Below are 13,634 nucleotides of genomic sequence, written 5' to 3'. Positions count from 1 at the left end.
CTCTGTCACTTTTGTCTCCTTTGCAGATTCCAAACAGAAAATCCTTCCCCGTGAATTGATCGACAGATATAAGCGGGGAGATACACATCCGGTGTCGGCGTTGTACCAGCTCTCTCAAACTTTGCAGTTTCAACTGGATCTGAAAGAAACCGTTACAACTGGTAACCAGCAGATTTCCTTGTATCTCTAGATTTTACTAAGTGCATCGTCCAGTTCATAGATGCATTCAACATTTGTTTTCTTTGTTTTCTGAGCAGCAGGAGTTACGGGGTTTTACTTTGCGTTCTGTGCTGTGATTGATGGAATCCAGTATAAGACTGGAATGGGCATCACAAAGAAAGAAGCCAGGGCCAAAGCGTCTGAACTGGCCCTTGAAGAGCTCATAGCAAGTCTAGAGAATGATGGGATACCCTCGGATGTTTCCGGTAATAATCTGGCAACTATGCTTATTAAATATTGAATATGCTTATTAAAAGCAAATTATTCAATGAGAATCAAAAATGATTGATTGAGATGCATTTTGATATCAAACATCACTCCATATTTCCATATTATAAATCTGCACCAGAAGGGGGCACAACAAAGTCAAACCGACTGGCACTTTTTCTAGACTTCCTCCATAAATTACTGCTAGTCTGAAATTGGCCCGACTGGAATTGATTTTCTGGGCCATGTTTTACTTTAATGAAGGCATATTTTTAACCATATACCAGTAAAACACTCACAGTGTGTTGTCATAAATGTTCAGTAATTCATTGAGGACAATTAGTTTATTATGACGATATTTCTTGTGACGATAAAGTTAATTGAGACCTAAACTGACACCGAATATGCACTACACTGGAATGCAAGATTTGCATTTAATGCATTAAAATAAGTTTAAAAGTTCATAAGAATGATTATATCGAATCATGTGACGCTGAAGACTGGAGTAATAATACTGAAAATTCAGCTTTGCATCACAGGAATAAATTATAAAATCTTTAAAATAAAACTAGTACTGAGTTTTTGATCAAATAAATGCATCCTTAGTGAGCCTAATAGACTGCTTTCAAAAACATGAAAAAATTCTAAAATCACTATTTTAATCATTATCATTTGCCACTCATCAGATATTTAAAGGAATAGTGTATCTAAAAATGAGAAACAACAAACAATATGTATTTATTTATAAAATAAAAGGTAAAAACAGCTGACTTTAGCAATATGGTATTGTTCCTGGCACTGTTTGTTTTCATTAATGGTCTGGTTTGCAAGCCTTCTTGCAAATAATAGGAAGAAATCGTGTGACCTTCTGTTTGACACTTTCCATAGAATCGATGCAAGCACTTAGTCAGCTCTTCCATTTTTAATGTAAATATGCGAACTTCGAAATTCAATGTGAAAGTTTCCCCAGATGAAAGAGAACATCCTCGCTGTGCTCCCTCCCATCGAAACAACCCCATAGTCATTCACTGAAACCGTGGTGAAGCTCTTTCCTGTTTGAGGTGGGGGTGTAACATTTGTTTTTTTTTTAATGCAAAAAAAAAATTCACATTCACACATCAGGGTGGTTCTGGAATTTAATCTTATCTATCTTTTTATATCGCGATCGCATAAAGCAAGGACGCATTTTATTATTTGACTTTTTTTTTTTTTTTACTTGTGGTTCATAGTTAGGCTTGGGGATTTAAACAAACTACTAAGCCTAATAATAAACACGAGTGCATAAGTCTTGAGTGCATATGTCTCGCACCATTTGGTGGTCAAACACCTAGCAGTGCCATCACAAAAAAAACTGCACTTTCTTAGTAAATGCAAATCTTTGTGTTCGCAAGCATTGCATGGACAAGCACTGCTCATGGTATCTTTTGTTTGTGTGTTTTGTTCAGAGGGGCCACCTCCTCTGCCAGTAAGAGAGAAGGACTCCCCAATCCAAGAAATCCATTCTGGAAGAGCTGTGATTGGTAAATACACTCTTAAAGTCAGTCTGCATGTATTTAATTGCCCCTGTACAGAAAAGCTATAATAAATGCTCAGATGTTTTAGCCATAGTAACCTTTGACATTAGAGCGTCTAATCATGTCGAAATCGGAAATATTTCTGAACCTGACTAATAATTTCATTTCGGTTGGTTTAACGCAGAAAGAAAGAACCCCATCAAGGATCAGGTACCCAGCGTGGTGAAGGAGATGTTCACCAAGCTAATGGACAGTTACCCAGAATTCACTGGCTGTGGCGGAACAGTGGCTGCATTTGTCATGCTCTCTCGTAAGTCAGACGCACAGGATGTCAGACCACAGGTTTTTCTTTGTGGGATTTGTATTAATACGTCATGTGACATTTAAGATGTTCCTTGTTGCCTTATAATCTGTCCTGCACAGAATCTGGATATTAGTGCTGTCAATCGATTAAAAAAATTAAGCAATTAATCTCCCATTTTTCTGTAATTACGTGCGATTAATCGCACCTAACATTAAAGTTTTAAATATTTTTATAATAATTTCAGTTCATCTCCAGACTAATGTAGAATAATAATATAAAGTTATCAAACACTTCACTGCATTAATTATAATTTAAATAGTAGGGGTTTAATAATATATTGTGTCACAATATATCGCAATACAAAAATGCATGCAATATGTATTGTGTATAGTTCACCCAAAATGAAAATTTCTGTGAGAAAAAAATCTTCAGAGTTTTAGTGTCAGTACTACATTAAACTACTATAAATAATGTTGAATATAATGTATAATAATGCAATGGGGGAATATTTGTGGGTCCTGATAATGCCAAATGTCACCAGTAAAAAGTGGCCTACATTATTTTAAATATATCTAGTCAGTAACAGAGATCAAGCATATTCATCTATAATAATTCTGCATTTTCAGCTTCAGAATCATGAATATGTGTATTCTGGTGTCTCTATTGTCCTGTGCTTTGGTTTACCTGCACTAAGTCCAAGCCTATTCATTTACACCCCAGTGTAATACCAAATTTAGCATTTTAATCAACAGTAACATTTTTAACCTTTTGCCATATGTCTTGGAGTATCGCAACAATATCGCATCGTGATATGTATCGAATCGTGACATGAGGATATCGTTTCACCCCTATTAAATATAGATTAATCCCTATTAAAGCTACAAAAGTTATTCACTCAAGAGCAGTGAGTGATTTTCTCTTTGTCTTTTGTTCTTTGATTTACATTAATGACGCACACCCCAGGTTTATTAGGCTGCTGTCGCTTTAAGAACTGAAGCACATGATGCAGATCTGACTCATATCCCATGGCCTCACAACTCTTTAAGAGTTTATTTAACTAATTGAAGACTGTGTTTACGAGGATACTCGACAAAGCAGGCATTTGGGCATACTTTTGTCCGTTCAAGCATGAGTCCGGTGTGTGTCTGTCACTCAGACAGGAGATTCACACACCACGCCAGTTCAGAATGCATCATGGTTGTTGCTATCCTACCTTTTATGTTGATTTAAACAATTTTAATAATTTATTTAAAAAAATAAAATGATAAGAACTAAAACAAAAACAAAAATTGAATACTGTTAGCATAAATTGGATTAATTGTCTTGAAAAAGTCATGTTGCAATGAAAAAAGTAAATGTAATCTCTTTCTTTATGAGTTAGAGGGGAAAAGTGACATGAACATTTTTCCATACTCCTTTTTTATGAGATTCCCCTCTACAACAATGGCAACATCAAACGCTTGTGAAACAGACATTATTTTGCATAAAGTGCAAATTAATACACATAATTGCATATATTTTGCATTAGGTCTCCAAACGAATCTAGATGACCATGGATGGGTTTTGTGGGGTTTACATCTATACTTTATTCTCATTGTTTGATGGTGTTTCTGAAACTGTAAGAGCCACACTTTTCGGGGAACTTCACCTTCATTATAAACTGCACAGTTATTACAGTAATCCTTATCCAGCAATCATTAACAAATGAAAAGGGCATGGTGTGGCAATAAATGTGGGAAATTCAGAGATGGCGATAAATATAAACACATGTCAGACATGGGCAGGTCATTGGGGCAGACAGGAGTACGACAGAGCAAACATGTGAAGAATGAACTTGTCTCGTTCAAACTCGAGCACTTCCTACTCAAAGACGGTTTCGGGAAATAGCACTTACGGCAGAACATTATGGGAACTGTTGACATTAAATATAATTAGAGCTTTATGAAATGGAGACGTCTAGTGTTTATTTCTAGAATTAACATAGTCGTATGTGATATTTTAAACAAATGGCACCTGTTTGTTGCATTTGTAATATCATGGGGGCACTTAAAGATGTGTGTAGGCAGATTGGAATTTCCAGAGTTAATCTCTTAGTAAAGCCAACAATGGTGTGATTTCCTTTGGCCCTTTAATCATTATTCATTCGTTTGATGAAATTAACCTAACCAAACAAACTAAAACAGGAAATGTTGGAGGATTCTTAATGATATAGGTACGTATTAACATCCACAGGATATTTGACAAGCAAAATGGTCAAGGAAGCCGTGAGGTCATGGGTGTTGACAAGCTATTTTTGGAAACATTTACAGTAAAAGGAAGGGAATTGGGAGACACTCTCAAATGGCAGTTAGATTTGCCTGAATGCTACCTGTGTTTTGATGGGTTTGTTTGAAAGTGGTGCCACGATGAAGGGAAACCACCAATTGTGAGATAACAACCACTGCTTTAATGGAAAAGTGGCAAACGTTTCGGTCACGTCACCTTTCTCAATGCCTAGTTAACAATACTCAGTGCTGGAGCCATCTTAATATAAGGAGTCACATGATTAAATAGGTCACATGTGACCAAATTGTTCGCCACATTTTTCAGAAAAGCAGTGGTTTTTAATCTTGCAATTGGTGGTTCTCTTTTATTGTTAGTGTGCAGGCTTTTTTGAAGTGTTTCCCTAATTTGAGTTTTTGGTCTATGCACCTCGTTTGGCGAGGTGTGAGTTCCTGGCTTTTCTTCAAAATTACATTTTACCATGAATAAAAATATAAGCATTAAAGAACATTATGCATACATTTCTGTCCTGCATTTGGCAAAAATGTTTTGTAGATGATGTATTTGACCTTTTAAAGCTGAGATGTGAGAACAACTCTGGCGTCACCGCCGCTGTATCTTTCATACTTCTCTCTTTGTGTGCATTGGTGTAATGACATTGTCAATTAAAGTCTTTAATTGTAGATTGCGTTCCCAAACTAACTAAACATATTGAACTCGGTAAAAAGATATTCTTTCATTGTCAATTTTTCGTTTCTTTTTGCTCATCTTGGTGAAGGTTCACATTAGCATGCACATACTATGCTCTAATTTATATACGTGACTCACCTTTCAAATGTTTTAAAATGTATCATCAGGGTATATTATGGTCCAGATATTTAAAGGCTGTCATGTTTAAAGTTAGCCATCCCTGGTTTAGTTCCTGTCTCTATGAAGCCCCTCCTTCTGAAAAGCACACTGTGCTCTGATTGGTCGGCTGGAGCAGTGTGTTGTGATTGGTCGAGCGCTTCGAGTGTGTTTGGGAAATGTCCCGCCCCTTCCCATAACCGCCAGTTTAACACATTACTAACTAACTCAACCAGGCCCCGCCCCTTTATTATTATTCTGCGTATGAATTATTTAAATGAGGAATATTGTGACGTGTTCGTTCCCGGAAGAAACTCAAGACTACAATGGAGTTCAGAAACACTGACACTGATATAGAGAAGAACTGTGTGACTTTGCAGAGCTTTTTCATGCTCAAACATCAACATTACACACTGAAGAAATATGTGTTGAAGAAAGCAGAAGAGGTCTCTGGTGCGTAACTCACCCCTAAAAAAATGCAACCACCACTTGTAGATGGAGATTTTGCAATGTATCATCTGACTCATTTTAAAATGCGGTTCTTGTCAGTCTGTGGTTGAATAATTATAATCCATACTGTCCTGTGTTTCGTCTGCAGCCACAGGATGTGAGGTTGTTGCTCTTGGTACTGGCGGTTCTAATACCAAAGCCAGTCCAGCACCGACAGGACGAATCCTGCATGATTCACACGCAGTAGTAACTGCCCGGAGATCACTAATGAGGTACATGGATTTTCAGCATTGATGTTCATATTAATCATCTCTTTGATGGCCAGTTCAGAGAATATCTTGCACTGTCCAAAAAGCTGTGGTTTGCTTTTTGTTTATCCTACCAGTCAAAGGTTTGTGTGTCATAAATGCATGTCTCTTGATCAAAAAACCTTGTAAACTGAAGGCTTTTTGCTTAAATGCTAGAAGAAACACTTCTGTTGGTCAACCAAACTCGAAATAGCCAAATATAACTTGACTCCATGATGAAGGCTTGTATGCCGAAACGTGTTTAAAGGTTTAAGATGACCAAGCCATAATCTTTCTAAAGAAAGTGCCTTGGAGTTTATATGATTATCCCATCCAAAGCAAACATTTTGACTCCTCTACAGATAACCTATTTAGCTAAATATAAGTTCATTAATTAGTCTGTATTTGATTTAAACGCGATTATGCGAGCGCATGATTCAGTGCATATTCAGCCAAAGTCCGTATATTTATGCAGGGGTCGCATTTTTTCAAATACGCCGCACTTTCGCCACATAAATTGCCGATTCCCGTGCAAGATATGCAGGGCTTGCATGATTTCATAATCGTCGCATTTTCGTTGGAAAAAAGTTTGCTTCACATGAGAGCAGCCGTTTCCCCCCGTTCGCATGGGAACGTTATGAAGTGACATAATTACGCGACGGGAACATCATCGAAAAGCTGTAAAACAGGAGCACACTTTATTTTTTAAATATTTTATTTATTCATTTTTACAGAAGTTGTAGCATATTCCTTTTGTAAAGCTACAGAACTTGTTTGTTTTATAAGTTTGATGTATTTATTTAGGTCTGAAATAAAACAAGATGAGAACTGAAAGGTGCCCTAGAATGTATTTTTTTATTATTTTATAATGTTTCCTGGGTTACCCTTATAATGTTAGTATGTTTTTTAGATAAAAAATATTCATAATTTAGAAATAAATGGCATTTTTCCTAGCCTGCTTTTAGCCTCTGATTTGAACACTCTGTTTGAAGGGGCGTGTCTGCTGTGGGATTCAGTGTAACCGCGGCCACTGCTGTGATTGGCTGTGGGATTCAGTGTAACCGCGGCCACTGCTGTGATTGGCTGACATGCTTGCATATGAAATAGCAACGCATTACATGTGAAACTCTCTCCCGAATACTTTTACTACTGCTATTATACGTTTTTACTATAACAGCTATCGAGATTAACGAATCGTGAGATGTTTTTAAAGTATTTAGATCTATTCCCATCACATAAAATGTTGCCGTGATGAGCATTGAGCAGATGACAGTGTGTTGATCGCGAGAATGAAGATCTAATCATTGCAAAGCAGTTTCTGCACTCTCTCTGCTTTCACCAATGCAAACACGATGATGTAAATACAGTAAGAGCTTCGTTGTGCAGTAACGTGCGTCATTGATTTCATAACGAGTTTGGCAAGTGTCCAGATAAACTCGCGCTGTGTGGAAAGATTGTTCTTTGATCGCTTTCTGTATATAATTTGTTCACAATTTAAATACGATTATTTTCATCCTACTAAAAGAAACGATGTGAAGCTGATATTTTAGTCACTGGCTTGACTTACTGATGCATAAACAGTATTGAACGATTTTGAGAGAAAGATTACCTGTCTGAACTTGAACAATTACACATCAGCTTGGTAGCTCGATCCGAGGCCAGCTCTGTATTGGCCCAAGTTGACGAAACACTCGGTGAAATGTTTGGAAATTTCCAGAGAAAATAAAATTAACCCATTGTTTCTTCAGAGGCTCAGATGAAGGAACTAAAAAATACTTTTGTGTTCATGTGTACATCCACACTGAGCAACTGCCATGCTTCGGCTGCGCAGTTCCGCCTGGCATTGAGGGCTGGCATTATGCAAATATTTGGAGGCGTACATATTAATGATCCCGACTATTGCGTCACAGTCGGTATTGTGTGGAGAACCGACCGTTTTTCAGGGGTGTTTTTCATAAACGTGAATTAAATGAGAATGCGAAAACAGTCCAGTTTGAGATTCACTCTATGTCATGTCCATGCACTGAACTCTTGTTATTTGACTATACCAAGGTAAATTCAATTTTGAATTATAGGTCACCTTTAAATATTCCCAGCACTTTCTGTGATGTATATGCTTGCTTATCATAGGAAGTAATAAGAAATGACTCTTTACATTAAGGTAGTAGCCTCATCAAACCACAGTTTTTGCAAGTTCCCGCAATTTCATCGCATAAAATTGCATAAATATCCCGCATATTCCATCGCATTTTTAAAGAAAACGGGACGCATAATCAAGGATTTTTGCCCCCAACAATCACAAAAAAACTCTGTTTTTCTGAAAGGACTGTTTAAAGCACAGATGATTGGAATTTAAAATGTCTTTTGAATGTGCCATAGGTTTCTGTATAGGAATCTGTTGCTGTTCTTCAGTAAGAATACTGCTCTGGAGGAGAAGTCCATCTTTCAGCAGGACCAGACCACGAAGCTCCTCAGCTTCAAAAATCACATCAATCTACACCTGTACCTGAGCCAACTGCCCAAAGGAGCAGCACAGATACCTTCTCAACTGTACACACACTCACACACACACATACATCTACATAGACATAAAGGAGAGAAGATGCAAAATTCACTCTGTATGTGAAACTCGAAAAATTAGAATATCGTGCAAAAGTTCATTTATTTCAGTGATTCAACTTAAAAGGTGAAACTAATATATTATATAGACTCATTACATGCAAAGTGAGATATTTCAAGCCTTTATTTGTTATAATTTTGATGATTATGGCTTACAGCTTATGAACCCCAAATTCAAAATAAGAATATTGTGAAAAGGTTTTCATAAGCTGTAATCCATAATCATCAAAATTATAACAAATAAAGGCTTGAAATATCTCACTTTGCATGTAATGAGTCTATATAATATATTAGTTTCACCTTTTAAGTTGAATCACTGAAATAACTTTTGCACGATATTCAAATTTTTCGAGTTTCACCTGTAAATGAAGTGTCAGGTCTGATGAAGGCCCAGTATCCTGCTCTTCTTTAACCCTGTAAAGCCTGACATCATATGAAAGACAAAATCTAAAAGAAAAAGTTTGCACATTTGTTTTTCGTTCAGTATCATATGATATAGTGAGAATATGGAGCTCAAACTAGAGGAGGAAAAAACAGCTCAATTTTATTCAGAGGCACAAAATGAGAAAAGATATGCAATTTGGTGCAGATGCTGATATTTATATGGCCATAAGGTAAGATGAAATTATGATGCTTGTAATGTAAGTGCATCTTTATAACAGTATAGCAGATACTTAAATAAAATGTCGTCACTCTATATCTGACAATGTCTTGGTAAGATGATATTTAAATGTTTAGTTGTATGATCAAATCTCTATAGTTTTTTAAACATAATGCAATACAATGATGATTGAGAGATGAACAAATAAACCTGATGATTATATTTGATACTCACATTTACACATGACTTTTCTAGAAATAAATGTATGGATAATCAAGTAAACCTAAGTTGCTTCAGTCCAGTGAATGCTCATCTTAATATATTACTATTACTAACCATATAAAAGTTATTGTTTTACAGCAAAAAGACACGTGAACCACGAGCTGAAGGTGGAAGTTTGTAGAATAAAAAAAAAAACAATACAAGAAGCATGTAGTAGATTTTGTGCAACAGGATTTATAGCTTTATAGATCATTTACAGGCCTAAGAAATTTTCAAATCAAATATGAAACGGGCTTTATAGGGTTAAAATCTAACATTTTCTTTTTAATTGGTCGAGCGTGAGCTTTTTTTTATTCCTCATTTGTGCATGCACGCATTGTGGCATTTATCTTGAAGAAATATAGCACAAACATAAACTTTGAATGCAAAACATTTCACAAAAATGAAATCAGGTATACAAATTGTACGAATTAGTTAAACTAAATCACAGTTGTTGTCCTTTGTTTTCTAGCCGCCTCAATCCTCTGTCCATCTCTGCATGGGAGGTGAATAATCAGATCGGCCTTCATGTGGTGGTGGAAGGGAAGGTCTTCTCCAAGTTCTCCAGCTCGTACGAGCAGATGGGCTCGCATGTCGTCAGTATGTCCGCCACCGATAAGATCATGCAGTGGCAGGTGTTGGGCTTCCAGGGGGCGCTACTGAGCCACTTCATTGAGCCAGTCTACGTGAGCAGCATCTTCATTGGTAAGTAAGAGTAAAGCCCAACGACGAACAATCCAGGCTAGGGTCGACTGATAAATAGCCAAGGCTGATATATTGGATGATTGGCATTTTTTAATTATCGCATCAGGCGGTATGTTTTTCTGGTTGGCCAATGTGTCGGAAGTAGGACTTTTATTTTGAAAGCGACACGATCAACGATTTAAATCTGCTTCGCTGTATCCAGTTGGCTGCTATGTCGTATTCATGTCATATTCACTTGGTTCTTTATGTAAAATTAGTGCTATACTTGTCTTCATTTGAAAATGTATTCTTCTTAGTGATTACTGATTACTGAGTGCACTGCTTTTACAGTTTACAGTTAACAATTTTCAGTAATAAAGTTCAAATGATCTTTTCCATATAATTCAATTTCATTTTTTTATTTCTAATTTAATAATTGTCAAATAAATATGCTGAACAATTACTGAAATAAAATTTGTTTATATAAAATTTAAATGATATAGTAATATATACCAACATAAACATTTTAATTTTATTATTTTTTTATTAATTATTAGGTCAAAAAAATTAACGAAATAAAAAAATAATAATATTAGGGCTGGTTAGGCCTGTCACGATAACACATTTTTTTTGGCCGATATATTGTCCCAGAAATAATTGTAATAAACTATCTTATTGTTAATAATTCTATTAATTATTAAGAATAAATATCCTACATGAAAAAAAAACATTTTCTAACAAAAAGTGCACAAGTAACAAGTAGAAAACCCCCCTGCAAATGCACAGTTTTTCCTTCTACAGATTTTTCTAGAGGCGTGTTTTTTTTTTTTTTTTTTTTTACAATTTTTACTTCTTTTAACTTGAGCTGCAAAAGCCGTGAGTGCAACAATCAAACATGTCCGTTTACATAGACAATAGGGGAAAAAACGCGTTCTCTGTGAAAATGAATTAAACACTCGCGACTGCCGCGTCCCGTGGGAAACAACACTAGCTGTGAGCGTGCACCATTTCGCACTGTGAGGTCTATATATGTACCGGAACAGTGGATTGCGACTTTTAATTTGGATTTATTCTTCCAAACTGTCTGTAGTTGTCAAGAAAACACTAACGCTTGTCAATGTCCGATCTGTGAATAAAAAAGAGCCCCGCTTTCACTTCCGACACAGAGAGCCGACAAGATGACAGCGCGAATGGCAAAATGTGAACATAATTGGCAATATATCGCGTCACCAAAAAATATCGAGGTCAGGTCATATGCATCGTGCGATAAGTCGATATATTGATAATCGCGATAGGCCTAGGACTGTTGTTAGATTTCGGTCCCGATGTGCCTTATTTCAGTATCTCAATTAGTAGGGGTGTAACGATATTTGAACCGAACCGAAAAACCGCGATACACCACCCACGATACGTATCGCGATACTCTCATGGCGAACCGAACACGCCTCGCCCCCTGCTGCCCCGCCCAGCCCCGGCTCATTGCACCTCATGTGTTATGTGTACAACGAATACAGGGCTGTTGCCTAACCACCATTAACCACATATAATCGCAAAAAGCTCAGTGTTTTGTTACTTTTGATAATAAGCAAGGTGTAATCTTTCAAATTATGTCTATTTGATCACGAAATGCAAACAATAAATGCCGTTTTGGCGCTCTTAGATGTGGCGTGACAGATATCACTGTATGCATGCGGATCATCTCTTCCTCAGTTACAGAATAAACATGAATGGACACCCGAAGGTATGTTGAAAGATACAGTATACTTACTGAAAGGCATCATAACTCGTGTAAACACTCAATCAGTGTTTCAACAGTGGAAATACGTCAATAAAACGCTTAGTTTTTCACTTAGCTTTATATTTACCTCAGGCAAGTCATTCAGTGTCCACAGCTTGCTGGTTTGCTAACTCTTTCACTAAATAAATGCCATATATTAGCCTATATATTATATTTTACTTAACCTGTTTATGATATCTTGATTATTTAATGTATGTTTAAAATAGTTGTCATGAAAATAACAACAACTGTGTAAATTATTATATAACAATAACAAATTAGAGTAAAAACATGTTAATGCAAAAATTGCCTTATGTGCAGTTTACATGTTTTCATACAATTTGTTATTTGAGTGTTGATTATTATTATATCATTTAGGCTAAAAGTCTAGGCTCTGTTGTTAAGCTTTAATGTTATAGTAATGTGCAAGTAAGGCCTGTAGTTTACAGCATTAGCAGATAATTTTGTTATCCTTGAGAAACGTTTACTTGTAATTGAATTAATTTAAAGACAAGGACACAATTTGTTCATTAAAGCACTGTTTAATAAATAACAAAAGCAATTTTAGCTTTCTAAACCCCCCCCACCCCACCGAAATGAACCGAACCGAACCGAGACCTCAAAACCGTGGGACGAACCGAACCGTCAGGTTTGTGTATCGTTACACCCCTATCAATTAGTGGTTGAATGAACATTTACCCAGCGCTGAAGGAGATTGCACAAGTCAAATTTTTATTTGTCATATATAGACTGAATATGAGGGGAGCATCACAGTATGGACCAATGAGATATACATTTCACCAGATTGAACCATTGTTAAAGGGGTCATATAATGCCATTTTTGTACAAGCTAATATGATTCTTTAGGGTCTAAATTAAAAGTTTGTAATATACTTTAATTAAAAATTCTCATTAGTATTGTAAGAAAACACTTATTTTACCTGGTCAAAAACAGCTCTGTTTTCAGCACGCCGTTTCAGTGCATATGACTTTAAATGATAATGAGCTTTGCTGACTCCGCCTCTCTGTTCTGTGCGTACACCAGAGCTCTGGCGCATTTGTAACTCAATAACCATAACGCGTTGTTCAGTATAAACGTGGGATTATGAATTATATTGAGAACGTCATACATAGAAAACATGCCGTAATGTACCCTGAGTGTAAACCTTAGACGCATTCATTGTGAAGCGTGCAGCTAGCGATTTGCAAAGATTAATATATTAATATAAAGTTTAATAAAACGTTACACTCACTTCCGTTCTTCTGGAGATTCAGCAGGAACACGAATATCTGGTAGCAGCTACCGATCCATTTTTCATGAGCAGCAGCTTAGCAAATCCAGCTTTATACTGATCCTCGTCTATAAAGCAGTCTGGTGAGAAATGATTCGCGCAAATATGAAAGCATTGACGTTGCTCGTGGGGAATATTCCCTTCGAAAACAAACTCAGCCACTGCGTCTTCAGCGGTTCGGATTTAGGAACATTAAAATGACTGTGTTCGTTATTACACCCAAGAACAGAACACCACAATCGCTTAGACGCCATTCTGCTCATAGACAGTGCTCCAGCATATCAACAATGACCGCGCCGGTCCGCGCAGAC

General features: G+C 36.6%; 1 protein-coding gene across 1 annotated transcript in view; it reads left to right on the top strand.

Moving 5' to 3' along the window:
- Nucleotides 1–13,634, top strand: part of adad1 (adenosine deaminase domain containing 1 (testis-specific)) — a 29,245-nt gene that overhangs the window by 3,276 nt on the left and 12,335 nt on the right. The window contains exons 2-8 of the mRNA XM_056237032.1: nt 27–161; nt 258–425; nt 1,872–1,946; nt 2,125–2,250; nt 5,951–6,074; nt 8,469–8,639; nt 10,043–10,275. Of these exons, the coding sequence (XP_056093007.1) occupies nt 27–161; nt 258–425; nt 1,872–1,946; nt 2,125–2,250; nt 5,951–6,074; nt 8,469–8,639; nt 10,043–10,275 (1,032 nt within the window). The remainder of the gene's footprint in view (nt 1–26; nt 162–257; nt 426–1,871; nt 1,947–2,124; nt 2,251–5,950; nt 6,075–8,468; nt 8,640–10,042; nt 10,276–13,634) is intronic.

This window comes from Rhinichthys klamathensis, unplaced genomic scaffold (genome assembly GCF_029890125.1).
Source record: "Rhinichthys klamathensis goyatoka isolate OS25496 unplaced genomic scaffold, OSU_Roscu_1.1 h1tg000475l_1, whole genome shotgun sequence".
NCBI lineage: Eukaryota > Metazoa > Chordata > Actinopteri > Cypriniformes > Leuciscidae > Rhinichthys > Rhinichthys klamathensis.
Note: the sequence above shows the minus strand (reverse complement) of the source record. Positions and strands in the feature narration are given on the sequence as shown.